Source organism: Pseudophryne corroboree, chromosome 12 (genome assembly GCF_028390025.1).
Source record: "Pseudophryne corroboree isolate aPseCor3 chromosome 12, aPseCor3.hap2, whole genome shotgun sequence".
Lineage (NCBI taxonomy): Eukaryota > Metazoa > Chordata > Amphibia > Anura > Myobatrachidae > Pseudophryne > Pseudophryne corroboree.
In genome coordinates this window covers 117,424,116-117,448,141 of record NC_086455.1, presented here as the reverse complement: position 1 = coordinate 117,448,141, position 24,026 = coordinate 117,424,116, and the positions used below count along the sequence as shown (strand labels likewise).

General features: G+C 48.5%; 1 protein-coding gene across 1 annotated transcript in view; it reads left to right on the top strand.

Annotated features, from left to right (window-relative positions):
- Window positions 1-24,026, top strand: part of TYRO3 (TYRO3 protein tyrosine kinase) — a 455,756-nt gene that overhangs the window by 357,256 nt on the left and 74,474 nt on the right. Inside the window, exon 16 of the mRNA XM_063947918.1 lies at window positions 22,125-22,234. Within this exon, the coding sequence (XP_063803988.1) occupies window positions 22,125-22,234 (110 nt within the window). The remainder of the gene's footprint in view (window positions 1-22,124; window positions 22,235-24,026) is intronic.

Below are 24,026 nucleotides of genomic sequence, written 5' to 3'. Positions count from 1 at the left end.
CCTCCGACTGGCTCCCGGCACCCTGTACCCTCCGTCCATCTCCCGGCACCTCCGAGTGTGCACGTGCACCCGTCACTTCCGGTTCTGGGTCAGCAGCAGTGTGTCTCCTAGCAACATGACTCCCAGCCAACCCTTCCATAATATCTAAAATACTGTAGTTGCTGTTGGCTACAGCACATTTCTATTCATTGTTCCATATTAGTGTAGGGTAACATAAAGCCTGGACCTAGCTTGATACTTATGCTGGAAGTCTTGATTCATCCATAGCTCTTTAATAGAGCTCCATAGAACTCTATTGGAGAGCCAAAGAGAGATTCTAGTACTGTTTTACCTGTAGAGAGATTGAAAACCACTTTAAGTATTTAATGCGTTGTGTGTAATGTACAGGTTGAGTATCCCATATCCAAATATTCCGACATACAACATTTTTTGAGTGAGAGTGAGATAGTGAAACCTTTGTTTTCTGATGGCGCAATGTACACAAACTTTGTTTATTACACAAAGTTATTAAAAATATTGTATTATATATGACCTTCAGGCTGTGTGTATAAGGTGTATAGGAAACATAAATGAATTGTGTGAATGTAGACACACTTTGTTTAATGCACAAATTTATTAAAAATATTGGCTAAAATGACCTTCAGGCTGTGTGTATGAGGTGTATATGAAACATAAATGCATTCTGTGCTTAGATCTAGGTCCCATCGCCATGATATCTCATTATGGTATGCAATTATTCCAAAATACGGAAACATACATATCCATAATACTTCTGGTCCCAAGCATTTTGGATAAGGGATACTCAACCTGTACCATAAATATAATACACAGGTTAGATTGAGGGTATCAGTCCTGTTAACTGTCAGGAAGCTGACACTATGATTAGTGACATAGCTCACAGTGCACAGTTAAACACCGATAATACAGATGTGAGGCAATCCTTGTATATACAGATGGCAGGTAAATACAAATAGGATTATAATCATTTACATACAGTGTTACGCTCTTAAAACTTTTGTCGCATACTGTACTTGTCAACTTTGTATCCAGGTCGCCCTGGAGATGCTGATGGGAAAGGCCCAATGGGGGCATGGGGTGTTTGATGTGGGAGTAGGGCCACAGTGACTCTCATTACTGTGTGCCACTGAGCCCTTGTATTGCCCACTTGACTAGGGAAGTGCACAGATCTGGAAGGCTGGTCTACTCTCTCAGGATTCCGGGGGCGGCGATTATGTGATCCGATACATCATTAATCAGGGGTGTAGTATGGTATGCCGGCGGCCGCGCTTCCGGCGGCCAGCATACCGACGCCCAGGGCCGGATAAACAATGGGGCGGATGGAGCTGCAGCTCCAGGCCCCCCATTGTAAATAGGCCCACACGACCCCAACCCAAAGGCCTATCTGTAACTGCCGTTTTTCCCCCGAATACACCTGACATTATCCTGACCCCCTCCCACCCCGTCCGAATCCCCGCCCCCACGATCGTCTGCTAACCTCAGACTCGGACTGCGCACAGTTGGATAAATCACCAGTGAGCTCCCAGGTCCCTGCTCTGTAACCCCGCCCACTATCAGCGGGGGGCGTGGTCAAGGCAGGGTCGGCTGATGACTGTCAGGGTGAAGCTGTATACAGCAGTCACTACTTCAGCAGCTGCTGCTGTGCTGTGTACAGTGGACTGGCCTGCTAATGTAACGCTGAGGAGATTCCTGCTCGGTGCAGGAACTCCCCAACAGTGTCTGCTGTGCTCCGATTGGCAGAGTGACACATCACTCAGTCACTCAGCCAATCGGAGCACAGACAACCCCACACCCTTCCCAGACAGGAGGCTTGCTAGTCTGACTGCATGAAATTGAGGGCTGAAGCTCAACACTAACACGGCACAAATGGTAAGTGTAGTGTCAGTGTGTCACATACTATGTACTGTATGTGTATAGCACTGTACAGAGTAATCACTGTAATAAGCGAAGCCCCTCCCCCTCTTCTCCCCAGAGCCTACATGTTCCTTATAGCCTTATCCCCTGGATGTAGCAGCCCCCTTATGTAACCCCCTCCCTCCCGGCTGCCTTTTCTACAGTATGTATAGCTATATATAATATGTATATACTGTGTGTATATTCTATGTACGTGTATACCATGTGTTTGTGTGCTATATGTGTAAATATATATATAAACAAATCAGCCTGTTTATATGTTTTTATTCATTGAGCAACACGTGGGAGGGCACCCAGACAATATTGGAGAGCTGTGGAATTGAGTGCCGACACACTTTCATGCTTAACTACAGTATATTTAACATACAGATGGAGCCACGCTAATCGTGGCTCCGTCTGCGCCCAGGCGCGTCCGTGATGCGCACGCAACCCCGTTCACAAGAATGGGAGCGTCTCTGTTCACTCCCGGCGGGGCTAGGCGGCCGGATCGCCTAGTCCTGCCGGGAGTGCACCTATATGATAGAGCCGCACTAGATGAGAGCAGCTCCATGTGCATGCAGATATATATATACACATACTCTATATATGTACAGGGTGGTCTTCAGTTTTCCGGCTGTTGGGATCCTGGCGCACAGTATACCGGCAACTTTTCTCCCTCTTGGGGATTCACGACCCCCCTGGAGGGAGAATAAATAGCGTGACGCGCGCAGCGAGCCCGCAAGGTGCTCATTTGCGCTCGTCCAGCTGTCAGTATGCCGACGGTCAGGATCCCGGTGCCGGTATGCTGGCCGCCGGGAGCCTGGCTGCCGGCTTACCATACTACACCCTATGTACACTGTATCTGCAGGCACACTATGTACACTATATATAGTCTGTTTATAGGTATGTATACTATATGTGTGTATGCATACTGTACTATGTATATGTATTTTGTATTGGTATTTATGCTATGTAAATGTAAACATGCATTCTATGTATACTGTAGATAATGTTTATGTACACTGCAAACATATGCTGGGTGTGATACATTTTATCAGCGTTTGGGATGCCGGCAGTCCTAAAACTGACAGCGACATCCCGATGGAGAAGATGTCGACAGGGGTTCGGTAACTATAACTGCCTTCCCCACCAACCCCCCTAACCCTCCCTCCCCGCAGCCTAACCCTAACCCTCCCCAGTGGTGCGTAAACCTAACCCCCCCTTCTCACAGTCCCCCTGCAGCCTTACCCTCCCCGGTGGCTCCTATACCTAGCCCCTCCCTCCATGACCTAACCCTAAGAGTCCCCAGCATACTTACGATCTTGATTCCGGCGTCAGCATTTCAAGTCATGATGGAGTTCCGGCCGCATGTCGGGATTCTGGCACCAGGATTTGGAGTGACGGCATCCTGACCACCGGCATGCTGAACGTATCCCCATATACTACTATGTAAACCGGAGGCAGTCAATTGACCGCCTGTCTGGATCCCGGCGGTCAAGGTACCGACGCTGGAATCCCGACACCAGCTGAAATACCGTCGGTAGGATTGCCGACAGCCGGCTGGTTACCCCTCTTGGGTGATGGTCCACGCCACCACCCGGAGGGGAGCAGAACCCTGTGGCGACCAGAGGTCGCCACCGGGCCCGAAGCATGGCGAGCGGACACACTGCACTCGCCGTCGGGATCCCGGCTGTTGGGCTCCCAGCGTCGGTCTTCTGACCGCCGGGATACCAAATGCCGGGATCTCGTACTGATCCCATGTATACATATGCATAATATATAGGTATATATATATATATATATATATGTACACTGTATATCGGGTAGGCAATGTTCAGCACTCCAGCTACAGTTTAACTATACATCCCAGCATGCATTGCCACAGATTTGCTGTTAGGGCAAACTATAACTGTTAAAGGACATGCTGAGATATTTAATTTCACAGCATCTGGAGGGCTGGACATTGCCAATCCCTGCTGTATATATACTGTACATGTATACTGTGGGGTTGTGGCTGCGTGACCGGCTGCCGGAATCCCAGTGACTGCATCCCATACCATTTATATGCACATATACTATACATATGGATACTGTATATGTACACTGTGGAGGAGATTCAAATTGTTTTGCACACCCATTCTCCCGTCTAAAATGATGGGAGATCGCGGGGCGCAATTCAATAGTTTTATTTTTAATGCACTAATCTCGCCCAGACAGGCCAGGTTTAGCCACATAAAATTGCTAAACCCACCCAAAATGCTGGGCCTGACGTGAAAGGTGCTGTTTGCACGCTGAAACGGGTCACTTTTCACACACTTCAGCTTGCCACACTGCCGGCTACCAGCTGAAATGTATCTTCCCACGGCTCAGCGTGCCCAAATGGAGCAACAATTGAATTCCCCCCTTAATCTAGGTATGTTAACTATGTTTATGTACACCATGTATATGTATACTATGTATGTACACTATCTCTAGCTTAGGGGTCAGTCCTACTGCGGGCTAACGGTGCAAATTGCCTGTTGTAGTGGTGTGGAGACGGCAGTAATGACACTACATCTTGCACCATTCATGGCACACTCCCATCCCGAATTTTAACAATTTTGCACGCAGACCCAAAAAGCTGCTTACAAAATTGTACAAGTCGCAGAAGGCATAAAGTACTAATTTGCGGGAATGAGAATATCACTTGCAATTGTATTCTTCCCGTTATGTGTAAACTATGGGAGGGATGTAAGGTCGTCCGAGTTCGCCGGATGTGCAGGTTGCCGGCCAAAGTTGAATGTTTTTTTTAAAGGGGCATTCATTTACAAGGCAAAACCATGCCTTAGTGATTGCCCCTTCAGAAAAACGTCCGAGTTCGGCCGGCAACCTGCACGTCCGGCAAACTCGGACAGCATTACATACTGCCTCGTGTATTATTGCTAATCTATTAAAAGAGGCACCGATTATTGATATTTCTCTAACGTCCTAAGTGGATGCTGGGGACTCCGTCAGGACCATGGGGAATAGCGGCTCCGCAGGAGACAGGGCACAAAAAGTAAAAGCTTTTGGACCTAGGTGGTGTGCACTGGCTCCTCCCCCTATGACCCTCCTCCAAGCCTCAGTTAGATCTTTGTGCCCGGCCGAGAAGGGTGCAATCTAGGTGGCTCTCCTGAGCTGCTTAGAAGTAAAAGTATACTTAGGTTTTTTTTATTTTCAGTGAGTCCTGCTGGCAACAGGCTCACTGCAGCGTGGGACTAAGGGGAGAAGAAGCGAACTCACCTGCGTGCAGAGTGGATTGGGCTTCTTGGCTACTGGACATTAGCTCCAGAGGGACGATCACAGGCCCAGCCATGGATGGGTCCCGGAGCCGCGCCGCCGGCCCCCTTACAGATGCTGAAGCAAGAAGAGGTCCATAAATCGGCGGCAGAAGACTTTCCTGTCTTCATAAGGTAGCGCACAGCACTGCAGCTGTGCGCCATTGCTCTCAGCACACTTCACACTTCGGTCACTGAGGGTGCAGGGCGCTGGGGGGGGGCGCCCTGGGAAGCAATGAATTTACCTTATTTGGCAAAAAATACATCACATATAGCTCCTGGGCTATATGGATGTATTTAACCCCTGCCAGTTTTCCAGAAAAAAGCGGGAGAAGAGCCCGCCGAGAAGGGGGCGGGGCCTATCTCCTCAGCACACAGCGCCATTTTTCCCACACAGCTCCGCTGGTAGGAAGGCTCCCAGAATCTCCCCTGCATCCTGCACTACAGAAACAGGGTAAAAAAGAGAGGGGGGCACTTATTTGGCAAAATAACAGATATAAGCAGCTATAAGGGATAGACACTTATTGTAAGGTTGTCCCTATACATATATAGCGCTCTGGTGTGTGCTGGCAAACTCTCCCTCTGTCTCCCCAAGGGGCTAAGTGGGGTCCTGTCCTCTATCAGAGCATTCCCTGTGTGTGTGCTGGGTGTCGGTACGTGTGTGTCGACATGTATGAGGAGGAAAATGATGTGGAGGCGGAGCAATTGCCTATAATGGTGATGTCACCCCCTAGGGAGTCGACACCTGAATGGATGGCCGTAATTAAGGAATTACGTGACAGTGTCGGCACGTTACAAAAAACTGTTGACGACATGAGACAGCCGGCAGCTCAGTTAGTGCCTGTCCAGGCGTCTCAAACACCGTCAGGGGCTATAAAACGCCCGTTACCTCAGTGGGTCGACACGGACACAGACACTGACTCCAGTGTCGACGGTGAAGAAACAAACGTATTTTCCAGTAGGGCCACACGTTACATGATCACGGCAATGAAGGAGGTTTTGCACATCTCTGATACTGCAAGTACCACGAAAAGGGGTATTATGTGGGGTGTGAAAAAACTACCCGTAGTTTTTCCTGAATCAGATGAATTGAATGAAGTGTGTGATGAAGCGTGGGTTACTCCCGACGAAAAACTGCTAATTTCTAAAAAATTATTGGCACTATATCCCTTCCCACCAGAGGTTAGGGCTCGTTGGGAAACCCCCCCTAGGGTAGATAAGGCGCTCACACGCTTATCAAAACAAGTGGCGTTACCGTCTCCAGAAACGGCCGCCCTTAAGGAGCCAGCAGATAGGAGGCTGGAAAATATCCTTAAAAGTATATACACACATACTGGTGTTATACTGCGACCAGCAATCGCCTCAGCCTGGATGTGCAGTGCTGGGGTGGCGTGGTCGGACTCCCTGACTGAGAATATTGATACCCTGGATAGGGACAGTATTTTATTGACTATTGAGCAATTAAAAGATGCATTTTTATATATGCGAGATGCACAGAGAGATATTTGCACTCTGGCATCAAGAGTAAGTGCGCTGTCCATTTCTGCCAGAAGAGGGTTATGGACGCGACAGTGGTCAGGTGATGCGGATTCAAAACGGCACATGGAGGTATTGCCGTATAAAGGGGAGGAGTTATTTGGGGTCGGTCTATCAGACCTGGTAACCACGGCAACGGCTGGGAAATCCACATTTTTACCTCAAGTCACCTCTCAACAGAAAAAGACACCGTCTTTTCAGCATCAGTCCTTTCGTTCCCATAAAGGCAAGCGGACAAAAGGACAGTCATATCTGCCCCGGGGTAGAGGAAGGGGAAAAAGACTGCAGCAGACAGCTTCTTCCCAAGAACAGAAGCCCTCTTCCGCTTCTGCCAAGTCCTCAGCATGACGCTGGGTCCTTACAAGCAGACTCAGGTACGGTGGGAGGTCGTCTCAGAAATTTCAGCGCGCAGTGGGCTCACTCGCAAGTGAACCCCTGGATCCTGCAAGTAGTATCTCAGGGGTACAAATTGGAATTCGAGACGTCTCCCCCTCGCCGGTTCCTGAAGTCTGCTTTACCAATAGCTCCCTCCGACAGGGAGGCGGTATTGGGAGCCATTCACAAGCTGTACTCCCAACAGGTGATAATAAAAGTACCCCTCCTACAACAAGGGAAGGGATATTACTCCACACTGTTTGTGGTACCGAAACCAGACGGTTCGGTGAGACCGATTTTATATCTAAAATCTTTGAACACTTATATCAAAAGGTTCAAATTCAAGATGGAATCACTCAGAGCAGTGATAGCGAACCTGGAAGAAGGGGACTATATGGTGTCTCTGGACATCAAGGATGCCTATCTCCATGTCCCGAATTGCCCTTCTCACCAAGGGTATCTCAGGTTCGTAATACAGAACTGTCATTATCAGTTTCAGACGCTGCCGTTTGGATTGTCCACGGCACCCCGGGTCTTTACCAAGGTAATGGCCGAAATGATGATTCTTCTTCGAAGAAAAGGCGTATTAATTATCCCTTACTTGGACGATCTCCTAATAAGGGCAAGGTCCAGAGAACAGTTAGAAGTCGGAGTAGCACTATCTCAAGAAGTACTACAACAGCACGGGTGGATTTTAAATATTCCAAAATCGCAGCTGATTCCGACGACACGTCTGCTGTTCCTAGGGATGATTCTGGACACAGTCCAGAAAAAGGTGTTTCTCCCGGAGGAGAAAGCCAGGGAGTTATCCGAGCTAGTCAGGAACCTCCTAAAACCAGGAAAGGTGTCAGTGCATCAATGCACAAGGGTCCTGGGAAAAATGGTGGCTTCTTACGAAGCGATTCCATTCGGCAGATTCCACGCAAGAATTTTTCAGTGGGATCTGCTGGACAAATGGTCCGGATCGCATCTTCAGATGCATCAGAAAATAACCCTGTCTCCAAGGACAAGGGTATCTCTTCTGTGGTGGCTGCAAAGTGCTCATCTCCTAGAGGGCCGCAGATTCGGCATTCAGGACTGGATCCTGGTGACCACGGATGCCAGCCTGAGAGGCTGGGGAGCAGTCACACAAGGAAGAAACTTCCAGGGAGTGTGGTCAAGCCTGGAGACTTCACTTCACATAAATATACTGGAACAAAGGGCAATTTACAATGCTCTAAGCCTAGCAAAGCCTCTGCTTCAGGGTCAGCCGGTGTTGATCCAGTCGGACAACATCACAGCAGTCGCCCACATAAACAGGCAGGGCGGCACAAGAAGCAGGAGGGCAATGACAGAAGCTGCAAGGATTCTGCAATGGGCGGAAAATCATGTGATAGCACTGTCAGCAGTGTTCATTCCGGGAGTGGACAACTGGGAAGCAGACTTCCTCAGCAGACACGACCTACACCCGGGAGAGTGGGGACTTCATCCGGAAGTCTTCCTCATGATTGTGAACCGTTGGGAAAAACCAAAGGTGGACATGATGGTGTCACGCCTCAACAAAAAACTAGACAGGTATTGCGCCAGGTCAAGAGACCCGCAGGCAATAGCTGTGGACGCTCTGGTAACACCTTGGGTGTTCCAGTCGGTGTATGTGTTCCCTCCTCTGCCTCTCTTACCCAAGGTACTGAGAATTATAAGACGGAGAGGAGTAAGAACTATACTAGTGGCTCCGGATTGGCCAAGAAGGACTTGGTACCCGGAACTTCAAGAGATGCTCACAGAGGACCCGTGGCCTCTGCCGCTAAGAAGGGACCTGCTTCAGCAGGGACCCTGTCTGTTCCAAGACTTACCGCGGCTGCGTTTGACGGCATGGCGGTTGAACGCCGGATTCTGAAGGAAAAAGGCATTCCAGATGAAGTTATTCCTACCCTGATTAATGCTAGGAAGGATGTAACCGCACAGCATTATCACCGTATTTGGCGAAAATATGTTGCGTGGTGCGAGACCAAGAAGGCCCGGACAGAGGAATTTCAACTAGGTCGTTTCCTACATTTCCTGCAAACAGGACTGTCCATGGGCCTAAAGTTAGGGTCCATTAAGGTTCAAATTTCGGCCTTGTCGATTTTCTTTCAGAGAGAATTGGCTTCATTTCCTGAAGTTCAGACTTTTGTAAAAGGGGTACTGCATATACAGCCTCCCTTTGTGCCCCCAGTGGCACCTTGGGATCTCAATGTAGTTTTGGGATTCCTAAAATCACATTGGTTTGAGCCACTTGCCACGGTGGAATTAAAATATCTCACATGGAAAGTGGTAATGTTGTTGGCCCTGGCTTCTGCCAGGCGAGTATCTGAATTGGCGGCTTTATCCTATAAAAGCCCTTACCTGATATTTCATTCGGATAGGGCGGAATGGAGGACTCGTCCTCAATTTCTTCCTAAGGTGGTTTCAGCGTTTCACCTAAACCAACCTATTGTGGTGCCTGCGGCTACTAGGGACTTGGAGGACTCCAAGTTGCTGGACGTAGTCAGGGCCCTGAAAATATATGTTTCCAGGACAGCTGGAGTCAGGAAATCTGACTCGCTGTTTATCCTGTATGCACCCAACAAGCTGGGTGCTCCTGCTTCTAAGCAGACGATTGCGCGTTGGATTTGTAGTACAATTCAGCTTGCACATTCTGTGGCAGGCCTGCCACAGCCAAAATCTGTAAAAGCCCATTCCACAAGGAAAGTGGGCTCATCTTGGGCGGCTGCCCGAGGGGTCTCGGCTTTACAACTTTGCCGAGCAGCTACTTGGTCAGGGGCAAACACGTTTGCTAAATTCTACAAATTTGATACCCTGGCTGAGGAGGACCTGGAGTTCTCTCATTCGGTGCTGCAGAGTCATCCGCACTCTCCCGCCCGTTTGGGAGCTTTGGTATAATCCCCATGGTCCTGACGGAGTCCCCAGCATCCACTTAGGACGTTAGAGAAAATAAGATTTTACTCACCGATAAATCTATTTCTCGTAGTCCGTAGTGGATGCTGGGCGCCCATCCCAAGTGCGGATTGTCTGCAATACTTGTACATAGTTATTGTTAACAAAATTGGGTTTTTGTTGTAGTGAGCCATCTTTTCAGAGGCTCCTCTGTTATCATACTGTTAACTGGGTTCAGATCACAAGTTGTACGGTGTGATTGGTGTGGCTGGTATGAGTCTTACCCGGGATTCAAAATCCTTCCTTATTGTGTACGCTCGTCCGGGCACAGTATCCTAACTGAGGCTTGGAGGAGGGTCATAGGGGGAGGAGCCAGTGCACACCACCTAGGTCCAAAAGCTTTTACTTTTTGTGCCCTGTCTCCTGCGGAGCCGCTATTCCCCATGGTCCTGACGGAGTCCCCAGCATCCACTACGGACTACGAGAAATAGATTTATCGGTGAGTAAAATCTTATTTTTTTTAAGGGGGAACAGATTAATGATATTTTAGTAAAAGGGGCATGGATTAATGTTAATCTAATAAAAGGGGCACAGATTATTTATATTATAATGTGGGTTGACCACACCCCTCCTATTGATGGCCACACTTACCTAAGTCTGGTTATGTCCCTTCAGTGGGCCCCTGCCATTGCATTCCTCTGTGGGCCCTTGATGCCCCAGTCTGACACTGACCTCAGTGGACGACCCTGGAGCAGCCCTGGGCAACCCAATCTGCCATCTGAGAATTTAGATATCTTCCCAGGAAAGGAATACCTGAGCTCTTGCAAAGACCACCTGCTGCTGGCAGAGTGGGTAAGAGCCCAATTATCAGAGGTGCTTCAGTTTCCCTAGTCATTTGTCCGGGGACCCTCTAACATGATGGTCTGAGTTAAACCACTACACGCAGCTGTGCACAGGCAGCCTATGGCACTTACCAGGATGATCTATAGGAGCTTTGTATTGTCCCTCCATTTATTTCACCCCTATACCTTGTCCCTGCTTCCAGCTACCGTCACCCCTAGATCATGTCCCTGCATCCCGGTACCATCACCCCTGCACCCTGTCCCTACGTCCTGATAGACTCACCTCTACTCCCTGTACCTGCATCCAGGTACCGTCACCCCTACACCCTGTCCCTGCATCTAAATACAGTCATCCCTACACCCTGTTCCTGCATCCAGATACCATAACTCCTGCACCTTGTCTCTCCATCCAGGTACCATTACCCCTGCAATCTGTCGCTGTATCCTGATACCCTCACCCATACATCCTCTCCCTGCATCCCAATAACCTCACCCCTACACCCTGTCCCTGCATCCCAGTACTCACTCCCTGTTCCTGCATCCAGGTACCCTCACCCCTACACCCTGACCCTGCATCCCTGTTCCTACATCCAGGTACCCACACCTTGTTCCTACATCCAAGTACCCTCACCCCTACACCCTGTCCCTGCATCCCAGTACCCACATCCCAGTACCCACACCCTGTTCCTACATCCAGGTACCCACACCTTGTTCCTACATCCAAGTACCCTCACCCCTACACCCTGTCCCTGCATCCCAGTACCCACACCCTGTTCCTACATCCAGGTACCCACACCTTGTTCCTACATCCAGGTACCCTCACCCCTACACCCTGTCCCTGCATCCCAGTACCCACACCCTGTTCCTACATCCAGGTACCCTCATCCCTACACCCTGACCCTGCATCCCAGTACCCACACCCTGTTCCTACATCCAGGTACCCACACCTTGTTCCTACATCCAGGTACCCTCACCCCTACACCCTGTCCCTGCATCCCAGTACCCACACCCTGTTCCTACATCCAGGTACCCACACCTTGTTCCTACATCCAGGTACCGTCACCCCTACACCCTGTCCCTGCATCTAAATACAGTCATCCCTACACCCTGTTCCTGCATCCAGATACCATAACTCCTACACCTTGTCTCTCCATCCAGGTACCATTACCCCTGCAATCTGTCGCTGTATCCTGATACCCTCACCCATACATCCTCTCCCTGCATCCCAATAACCTCACCCCTACACCCTGTCCCTGCATCCCAGTACTCACTCCCTGTTCCTGCATCCAGGTACCCTCACCCCTACACCCTGACCCTGCATCCCTGTACCCACACCCTGTTCCTACATCCAGGTACCCACACCTTGTTCCTACATCCAAGTACCCTCACCCCTACACCCTGTCCCTGCATCCCAGTACCCACACCCTGTTCCTACATCCAGGTACCCACACCTTGTTCCTACATCCAGGTACCCTCACCCCTACACCCTGTCCCTGCATCCCAGTACCCACACCCTGTTCCTACATCCAGGTACCCTCATCCCTACACCCTGACCCTGCATCCCAGTACCCACACCCTGTTCCTACATCCAGGTACCCACACCTTGTTCCTACATCCAGGTACCCTCACCCCTACACCCTGTCCCTGCATCCCAGTACCCACACCCTGTTCCTACATCCAGGTACCCTCATCCCTACACCCTGACCCTGCATCCCAGTACCCACACCCTGTTGCTACATCCAGGTACCCACACCTTGTTCCTACATCCAGGTACCCTCACCCCTACACCCTGTCCCTGCATCCCAGTACCCACACCCTGTTCCTACATCCAGGTACCCTCACCCCTACACCATGTCCCTGCATCCCAGTACCCACACCTTTTCTTACATCCAGGTACCCTCACCCCTACACCATGTCCCTGCATCCCAGTACCCACACCCTGTTCCTACACCCAGGTACCCTCACCCTATCCATACATCCAGGTACCATCATCCTTACACTCTATCCTTTCATCCAGAGACCCTCACCTCTACACAGTGTCATTTAATCCAGAGACCTGCTCACATCTATAGCAACACCCAATCTAGCAATCTCCTAGACTACCTATGCCTCAGATCTATGTTCCTATCCTCACACTCGTCTCCTCAAAGTCATCTCCTTTCAGTTTTACCCCATGGGAGTGGTGTCCTTTGTATTTTATGGTGGTGGTTGGAGCTCTCTATATAATATGGCATTTATTGTAATGTTCTTTAGTGTGTGAAGGTCATTTGAATGCTTTGTGTATTACATGTTAGTCACTGGGATGCTCTCTAATGTGGACACTGTTACTCTATCTCTTTTATGTGGCAGTCATTGCGATGCTCTTGGTATTATATGATGTTCACTGCAATACTCTCTGTATCATATGGCGACTGTAAGGGTGTGTACACACGGTGAGATTTTTTCTTGAGATTTTGACTATCTAGTCAAAATCGCAAGAAAAGTTAGTGCAGATCGCAAGGTGAAAGTCACCTTGCGATCCCGATGCGCGGCCCCGCCAGGTCGGCATCGCAAGAAAAGATAGACTGTGCAGGCAAGTCAATCCTTGCTAGATCGGTGTACTATCTAGTTCATCTCACATGTCAATGACATCTCACATAAGCTAAAATCTCACATAAGCCAAAATCGTAAGCACACATAGTCCATATCTCAAGAAACGTTAGTCAAAATCTGTACTATCTGGGCTCCGGGGAGTTCAAGGGAAATCGCAAGTAAAAATCGAACATAGCAAGGATCTTACCGTGTGTACACACCCTAAAGCTTTCTGTGTCATACGGCGATCACTGCAATGGTCTCTGTATTATATGGTGGTCACTGTGATGCTGTCTGTATCATATGGCGGTCACTGATGGATCTATATATATGGTCACAAACTTTTTGTTGTTATATCTTCACTTAAGTAGTTGAAGGTAGGCACTAGCTATGACCTCCACGGGGATAGCGACACACACAGCACAGGCCACACCCACTTTGTAAACCACACCACACTGGTCACACCGCCGCAGCGCTTGTCACACCTCCTGGCGAGGCACACAATAGGCCCTTCATAAATTTCAGCTCCAGGTCCATGTGGACCTTAATCTGGCACTGCCGACGCCGGAATCCCGACCGCCGGCATACCGACAGTTGAGCGAGCACAAATGAGCCCCTTGCGGGCTCGCTGCACGCTATATATTCACCCGCCAGGGGGTTCGTGGACCCCCAAGAGGGAGAAAAGGTGTCAGTATGCCTGGGGTCGGGATTCCGGAGTCGGTATACTATGTGCCAGGATCCTAACAGCCGGCAACCTAAATACCACCCATTAATCAGAATGAATCCTATCTATTGACTAGAAACATTTCACGTCATGGCCTGGAATTATTGCAAGTGGAATATTGGTTTCATCCCACAAATTGCCACCCTCCACTCTGTGTAAACTGGTCCACAGCCCCAGCCACTATTTACTTTATTACTTTATTACTTTATTTTACTGTTGTTTCACATACATTAAATATTTTATTTGTAGAAGCTGTAAAAACCCCATCCTATTAACCTTTTTATAACAAAACTTTTTATACAAATTAGTAAACACAGACAACTAACAATTCTTGTATTGCTTCCCTTGCACGTTAGTGATTTCTCTTTGTCTGGGGTTTAATACCTAATTTTGTTTCTGTAGACTATGTATCACTTTGTGTATTTTAGCTAACAATGGTGTACAGCTGAAGTGATAACGCTCTAGAACAATATGCAGAAAAATACGGATTTGGAGATTTGTCACTACATCCCAACTACCTGAATAGTTTCATTTGAATGTAGCTGATTACTTGTACAGGTTTTAGGAAGTCATCTCCATGATAAATATAGCTTCCTACAATGCAGCATCCTGCTTAGAATTACGTTTTACCTTCATTTTCTTGTTGTGTGAAGGCCTACAGTGCTAGAGGCTCAGATGCAGAGAACAGTGACTTGACTTGTAAATTGACCAAAGTGTTGTGGCTAAACAGAAGTAATGGTCAAGCTCTGGGTAAAGCTATTTCCTCCTTGGGGCTTATTGTATGTACAGGTGTATTAAGCTAGATACACACTGGAGCATTGTTGGGCCGATATGCGTTTTTTCGTAATTACTTTTCTCTGACGTCCTAAGTGGATGCTGGGGACTCCGTCAGGACCATGGGGAATAGCGGCTCCGCAGGAGACAGGGCACAAAAATAAAGCTTTAGGATCAGGTGGTGTGCACTGGCTCCTCCCCCTATGACCCTCCTCCAAGCCTCAGTTAGGTTTTTGTGCCCGTCCGAGCAGGGTGCAATCTAGGTGGCTCTCTTTAGGAGCTGCTTAGAAAAAGTTTTTAGGTTTTTTATTTTCAGTGAGTCCTGCTGGCAACAGGCTCACTGCATCGAGGGACTTAGGGGAGAGAAGTTCAACTCACCTGCGTGCAGGATGGATTGGCTTCTTAGGCTACTGGACACCATTAGCTCCAGAGGGAGTCGGAACACAGGTCTCACCCTGGGGTTCGTCCCGGAGCCGCGCCGCCGACCCCCCTTGCAGATGCTGAAGATTGAAGGTCCAGAAACCGGCGGCAGAAGGCTTTTCAGTCTTCATGAAGGTAGCGCACAGCACTGCAGCTGTGCGCCATTGTTGTCGCACACTTCACACCATAGGTCACGGAGGGTGCAGGGCGCTGCTGGGGGCGCCCTGGGCAGCAATGTATAATACCTTTTATGGCTAAAAAATACATCACATATAGCCCTTGAGGCTATATGGATGTATTTAACCCCTGCCAGATATCTCAAACTCCGGGAGAAAAGCCCGCCGGAATAGGGGGCGGGGCTTATTCTCCTCAGCACACAGCGCCATTTTCCTGCTCAGCTCCGCTGTGAGGAAGGCTCCCAGGACTCTCCCCTGCACTGCACTACAGAAACAGGGTAAAACAGAGAGGGGGGGCACTTTTTTTGGCGATATTTTATATATTTAAGCTGCTATAAGGATACAACACTTATATAAGGTTGTTCCCATATATATTATAGCGCTTGGGTGTGTGCTGGCAAACTCTCCCTCTGTCTCCCCAAAGGGCTAGTGGGGTCCTGTCTTCGATAAGAGCATTCCCTGTGTGTCTGCTGTGTGTCGGTACGTGTGTGTCGACATGTATGAGGACGATGTTGGTGTGGAGGCAGAGCAATTGCCGATAATGGTGATGTCACCCCCCAGGGAGTCGACACCGGAATGGATGGCTTTGTTTATGGAATTACGTGATAATGTTAGCACATTACAAAAATCAGTTGACGACATGAGACGGCCGGAAAACCAGTTGGTACCTGCCCAGGCGTCTCAGACACCGTCAGGGGCTGTAAAACGCCCTTTACCTCAGTCGGTCGACACAGACCCAGACACGGACACTGAATCTAGTGTCGACGGTGAAGAAACAAACGTATTTTCAAGTAGGGACACACGTTATATGATCACGGCAATGAAGGAGACTTTGCATATCTCTGATACTGCAAGTACCACAAAAAGGGGTATTATGTGGGGGGTGAAAAAACTACCTGTAGTTTTTCCTGAATCAGAGGAATTGAATGATGTATGTGATGAAGCGTGGGTTAACCCAGATAGAAAAGTGCTAATTTCAAAAAAGTTATTGGCATTATACCCTTTCCCGCCAGAGGTTAGGGCGCGCTGGGAAACACCCCCTAGGGTGGATAAGGCGCTCACACGCTTATCAAAACAAGTGGCGTTACCGTCTCCTGATACGGCCGCCCTCAAGGATCCAGCTGATAGGAGGCTGGAAACTACCCTAAAAAGTATATACACACATACTGGTGTTATACTGCGACCAGCCATCGCCTCAGCCTGGATGTGCAGTGCTGGGGTGGTCTGGTCGGATTCCCTGACTGAAAATATTGATACCCTGGATAGGGACAGTATTTTATTGACTATAGAGCAATTAAAGGATGCTTTTCTTTATATGCGAGATGCTCAGAGGGATATTTGCACTCTGGCATCGAGAGTAAATGCGATGTCCATATCTGCCAGAAGAAGTTTATGGACGCGACAGTGGTCAGGTGATGCGGATTCTAAACGACATATGGAAGTATTGCCGTATAAAGGGGAGGAATTATTTGGCGTCGGTCTATCGGATCTGGTGGCCACGGCAACTGCCGGAAAATCCACCTTTTTACCTCAGACCCCCTCCCAACAGAAAAAGACACCGTCTTTTCAGCCGCAGTCCTTTCGGTCCTATAAGAACAAGCGGGCAAAAGGACAGTCATATCTGCCCCGGGGCAGAGGAAGGGGTAAGAGAGGACAGCAAGCAGCCCCTGCCCAGGAACAGAAGCCCTCCCAGGGTTCTGCAAAGCCCTCAGCATGACGCTGGGGCTTTACAAGCGGACTCAGGAGCGGTGGGGGGTCGACTCAAGAATTTCAGCGCACAGTGGGCTTGCTCACAGGTGGACCCCTGGATCCTGCAGGTAGTATCTCAGGGTTACAGGTTGGAATTCGAGAAGTCTCCCCCTCGCCGGTTCCTAAAGTCTGCTTTGCCAACGTCTCCCTCAGACAGGGCGACGGTATTGGAAGCCATTCACAAGCTGTTTTCTCAGCAGGTGATAGTCAAGGTACCCCTCCTACAACAAGGAAAAGGGTACTACTCCACGCTATTTGTGGTACCGAAGCCGGACGGCTCGGTAAGACCTATTCTAAATCTGAAATCTTTGAACCTGTACATACAGAAATTCAAATTCAAGATGGAGTCACTCAGAGCAGTGATAGCGAATCTGGAAGAAGGGGACTTTATGGTGTCCCTGGACATAAAGGATGCTTACCTGCATGTCCCAATTTGCCCTTCACATCAAGGGTACCTCAGGTTCGTGGTGCAAAACTGTCATTATCAGTTTCAGACGCTGCCGTTTGGATTGTCCACGGCACCTCGGGTCTTTACCAAGGTAATGGCCGAAATGATGATTCTTCTTCGAAGAAGAGGCGTATTAATTATCCCTTACTTGGACGATCTCCTGATAAGGGCAAGGTCCAGAGAACAGCTGGAGGACGGAGTAGCACTAACCCAATTAGTGCTGCAACAACACGGGTGGATTCTGAATTTTCCAAAATCTCAGTTGACACCGACAACACGTCTGCTGTTCCTGGGAATGATTCTGGACACGGTTCAGAAAAAGGTGTTTCTTCCGGAGGAGAAAGCCAAGGAGTTATCCAAACTTGTCAGGAACCTCCTAAAAAACCAGGAAAAGTGTCTGTGCATCAATGCACAAGAGTCCTGGGAAAGATGGTGGCTTCTTACGAAGCGATTCCATTCGGCAGATTCCACGCACGAACTTTTCAGTGGGATCTGTTGGACAAATGGTCCGGATCGCATCTGCAGATGCACCAGCGGATAACCTTATCACCACGGACAAGGGTGTCTCTTCTGTGGTGGTTGCAGAGTGCTCATCTGTTAGAGGGCCGCAGATTCGGCATACAGGACTGGGTCCTGGTGACCACGGATGCCAGTCTGAGAGGCTGGGGAGCGGTCACACAGGGAAGAAACTTCCAGGGAGTATGGTCAAGCCTGGAGATGTCTTTTCACATAAATATACTGGAGTTAAGAGCGATTTACAATGCTCTAAGTCTGGCAAAACCCCTGCTTCAGGGTCAGCCGGTGTTGATCCAGTCGGACAACATCACGGCAGTCGCCCACGTAAACAGACAGGGCGGCACAAGAAGCAGGACAGCAATGGCAGAAGCTGCAAGGATTCTTCGCTGGGCGGAAGATCATGTGATAGCACTGTTCATTCCGGGAGTGGACAACTGGGAAGCAGACTTCCTCAGCAGACACGATCTACACCCGGGAGAGTGGGGACTTCATCCAGAAGTCTTCCACATGTTTGTGAACCGTTGGGAAAAACCAAAGGTGGATATGATGGCGTCCCGCCTCAACAAAAAACTGGACAGGTATTGCGCCAGGTCAAGAGACCCTCAGGCAATAGCTGTGGACGCTCTGGTAACACCGTGGGTGTTCCAGTCAGTGTATGTGTTCCCTCCTCTGCCTCTCATACCAAAAGTACTGAGAATTATACGGCAAAGGGGAGTAAGAACGATACTCGTGGCTCCGGATTGGCCAAGAAGAACTTGGTACCCGGAACTTCAAGAGATGCTCACGGAGGATCCGTGGCCTCTACCTCTAAGACGGGACCTGCTTCAGCAGGGACCGTGTCTATTCCAAGACTTACCGCGGCTGCGTTTGACGGCATGGCGGTTGAACGCCGAATTCTAAGGGAAAAAGGCATTCCGGAAGAGGTCATTCCTACACTGGTAAAAGCCAGGAAGGAGGTGACTGCACAACATTATCCCCGCATTTGGAGAAAATATGTTGCGTGGTGTGAGGCCAGGAAGGCCCCCACGGAGGAATTTCAACTGGGTCGATTCCTACATTTCCTGCAAACAGGATTGTCTATGGGCCTCAAATTGGGGTCCATTAAGGTTCAAATTTCGGCCCTGTCGATTTTCTTCCAGAAAGAATTGGCTTCAGTTCCTGAAGTCCAGACTTTTGTAAAAGGAGTACTACATATACAGCCCCCGGTTGTGCCCCCAGTGGCACCGTGGGATCTTAATGTAGTTTTGGATTTTCTCAAATCCCATTGGTTTGAGCCACTGAAATCGGTGGAGTTGAAATATCTTACATGGAAAGTAACCATGCTACTGGCCCTGGCTTCAGCCAGGAGAGTATCAGAATTAGCGGCTTTATCATATAAGAGCCCATATCTGATTTTCCATTCGGACAGGGCAGAACTGCGGACGCGTCCTCATTTTCTGCCTAAGGTGGTGTCAGCGTTTCACCTGAACCAGCCTATTGTGGTGCCTGCGGCTACTAACGATTTGGAGGATTCCAAGTTGTTGGACGTGGTCCGGGCATTGAAAATATATATTTCAAGAACGGCTGGAGTCAGAAAGTCTGACTCGCTGTTTATATTGTATGCACCCAACAAGCTGGGTGCTCCTGCTTCTAAGCAGACGATTGCTCGTTGGATTTGTAGCACAATTCAACTTGCACATTCTGTGGCAGGCTTGCCACAACCAAAATCTGTCAAGGCCCATTCCACAAGGAAAGTGGGCTCATCCTGGGCGGCTGCCCGGGGGGTCTCGGCATTACAACTCTGCCGAGCAGCTACGTGGTCGGGGGAGAACACGTTTGTAAAATTCTACAAATTTGATACCCTGGCTAAAGAGGACCTGGAGTTCTCTCATTCGGTGCTGCAGAGTCATCCGCACTCTCCCGCCCGTTTGGGAGCTTTGGTATAATCCCCATGGTCCTGACGGAGTCCAGAGCCTCCACTTAGGACGTCAGAGAAAATAAGATTTTACTTACCGATAAATCTATTTCTCGTAGTCCGTAGTGGATGCTGGGCGCCCATCCCAAGTGCGGATTGTCTGCAATACTTGTACATAGTTATTGTTACAAAAAAAAAAAAAAAATCGGGTTGTTATTGTTGTGAGCCGTCTGTTCAGAGGCTCCTACGTTTGTCATACTGTTAACTGGGTTCAGATCACAAGTTATACGGTGTGATTGGTGTGGCTGGTATGAGTCTTACCCGGGATTCAATATCCTTCCTTATTGTGTACGCTCGTCCGGGCACAGTATCCTAACTGAGGCTTGGAGGAGGGTCATAGGGGGAGGAGCCAGTGCACACCACCTGATCCTAAAGCTTTATTTTTGTGCCCTGTCTCCTGCGGAGCCGCTATTCCCCATGGTCCTGACGGAGTCCCCAGCATCCACTACGGACTACGAGAAATAGATTTATCGGTAAGTAAAATCTTATTATCATCTACATCGCTCAATGTGTACGCATGATGGCGCGCTCCAGCTGATCACTAGCAACTGTCGCTGGTCATCGATGCTGCACATCAAACCTAGCGATGTTACTAGCGATTTGTGCCTTTTGCGCAGTGTGTACAGCGAACCGGACGCCGAACGATATGTCAGACTGATTTGACGTCACCTTCATTCTGTTTCCTAGGACGGAGTGGCATGAAGGTTGCTCTAGTGTGTACAGGAGCAACGATTAATCTCTAGTGACCAAATGATGCAATATATCGTTCAGTCGTTAGCAAGATTGTAGTGTGTGTGTATGCTCAATGGGGGTCATTCCGAGTTGATCGCTGCTTTCGTTCACTACACAGCGATCAGGCAAAAAAATCGGCACTTCTGTGCATACGTATGCGGCGCAATGCGCAAGCGCGTCGTACTATTACAATGAATGATGTAGTTTCACACAAGGTCTTGCGAAGCTTTTCAGTCGCACTGCTGGCCGCAGAGTGATTGACAGGAAGAGAGCGTTTCTGGGTGTCAACTGACCGTTTTCAGGGAGTGTTTGGAAAAATGCAGGCGTGCCAGGAAAAACACAGGCGTGGCTGGGCGAACGCAGGGCGTGTTCGTGACGTCAAAACAGGAACTGAACAGTCTGAAGTGATCGCAAGCGCTGAGTAGGTCTGAAGCTACTCTGAACCTGCACAAAATTATTTTGTAGCCGCTCTGCGATCTTTTCGTTCGCACTACTGCTAAGCTAAAATACACTCCCAGTGGGAGGCGGCATAGCGTTTGCACGGCTGCTAAAAACTGCTAGCGAGCGAACAACTCGGAATGACCACCAATATTGCTTGTTCTGAGAGCAAGGGAAATCGGCAGTAAAAGTCGGAACGATTGCTGGTCACTCCAGTGTTCTTATTGTATGTTTGTGTTTCTGACCATCGCTGACTAATGTCTGTGCTTAAGTATCAATAAGTGTACATGGGCATAGTTTTTTATGAATTAAAGTCATAGAAAAAATAATTCTAATTTGTGTCGGTGTAGTACATCTGTGAAACAATTAGCAGTTATTGTAGGAAAGCATGTTTATCATGCGCTTTCTTTCATTGTGTAACTTGTAGAGAAAAGCTTCATGTAATGCATTTGTGAATCTCTGTAATATTAGTTAATAGGCTTATGCACAAAGACAGCAAGCTCAGATGTTCGTTATGTAATAATCACAGGCATCTCTAGTCTTATGATTTTGTTTCTTGCCGTCTACTTAAAATAATGAGTTGTGTTGGCCTTTGTGGCAATTTCTGTTATCTCTGTATGATGGAATCATGTACTTATTATATACATACATACATACATACATTTGAATCTAATCAGATTGTTTTTAGTCATACAGTGCATTCTATTGACACCTGCCTAAAATGAATGTATTGATTTGCCTAATGTATCCTATTAATGTGTCCACAGACTCTGCCAGTACAAACCTTAATCAGGTTCATGATTGACATCTGCAGCGGGATGGAATATCTCAGTGCGAAAAACTTCATACACCGAGATCTCGCCACCCGCAATTGCATGTGAGTACATACAAAACTGGGCTGACAGGTGGCACTTTGCTTGTACATCATGTTACATCATTTCCTTCTTTCATTAGAAAAAATATTAACATGGCAATATGAAAACTTTCGCTGAGGTTGGGCAATTCTACATTTACATGCTGCATCCTAGAATGAATTGCAAGGTGGTGCAGCTTCATGCTGTTCTTTGTTACAGGACCAGCCTGGAATGAGTTATGTAATAGAGTCTTGCAGCTGTCTTGCACTGACATGCATCGAGTGTTGCAGCCTACCGTCTTTTTCTTAAAATTTTGCATTCTTTCTGCTACGTAGATGCAGCGAAACGCAGCAAAGTATACTAGAAATGCAGCAAAACGCAACATAAAGTGTACTAGAGTTGCCGGGCTGCGACTTTTATTCGCACAGGAGTTAGTTTTAAACCAGGGGTTATTATTTCAGCTGGGGGGCCACTTGACACTCCAGCGAATACTCGAGGGCCGCACAGAAGAAAATATCGTGACCACGCATCGCGTCGCATGGTACCTAAAATGTGCATACAATCCTTCGATTTATCTCACAAATGCGGTGGAAATCGAAGGATTGTACCTGATATCTCACAAGTGTATGGGCTAGATAACCGTTCTCATCTTCCCTCCCGTCTATCCCCTCCCTGGACAAAATAATCAGCTCCCCCCTTCTCCCACTCCCTGGACCAAATAATCAGCTCCCCACCTCCCCAGACACAGTTACCAGCTTCCCCCCTCCCCAGACAAAGTTACCAGCCTGCACACTGATGGGAGGTAGCGGGCCGGGCAGGTTCAGTTCGCGGGCCGCACTTTGCCCACCCCTGTTTTAAACACTTTCAAAGTTATAGATAAAGCACAATGGACCTTGGCGTGAGAAAAAGCCGCATCGGCTGTATCGTATCACTTTGTGTACTGATTCAGACTCGCACACAAATGTATAAGTGTCACACATCGAATTGATCAATGCAAAGTAGTTTTTTTCCCTTATTTGTGTAAAGAAGACACACATTATGAGAGAGAAAGATATTCAGCGGTCAGGCCACCCAGAACCTGTCACACAGAGCGGGGCTGCTTGGCACTGAAACCACAGTATATGGGGATGCATCTGTAGGTAGTAGCTGTTAGTATAATACGTCACAGTTCATTCACTATGACCATGGGACTTATGCTGAGTTGAACCCAAGTTGGTTTTGATTGCTCCCCTAGTGTGTACACTGAGGTAAATGCGTGTATTCGCATAGGCAGAGTTGCACACATCGTCGCAAGCTAACCGCCACTATCTGTACGCGTACTTGGATACCAGTCCTCGTTATCACTGCGCACTTACACCATTTCTCTCCTTACATCTGAAAACAGGCGTATTTATGCTTCCAGCTAATTCTGATAGCCTGCGGTTTCATTGACTCTCTCTGTGTTTGTTACCAACGTGAAAATGGCCAGTTACACACCTTCAGTCACAAGTGTCGATGCTGCTCAGCTTTGTATTACTGTATTGCCCATGCACACATAAGTTTGGGCACCCCTGGTCAATATGCCACATTTCATTAAATCTCTAGGCTATAAGAAATTACAATCGCTGCAGTGTACACACACATTTCTCTAACGTCCTAAGTGGATGCTGGGGACTCCGTAAGGACCATGGGGAATAGCGGCTCCGCAGGAGACTGGGCACATCTAAAGAAAGCTTTAGGACTAACTGGTGTGCACTGGCTCCTCCCCCTATGACCCTCCTCCAAGCCTCAGTTAGATTTCTGTGCCCGACGAGAAGGGTGCACACTAGGGGCTCT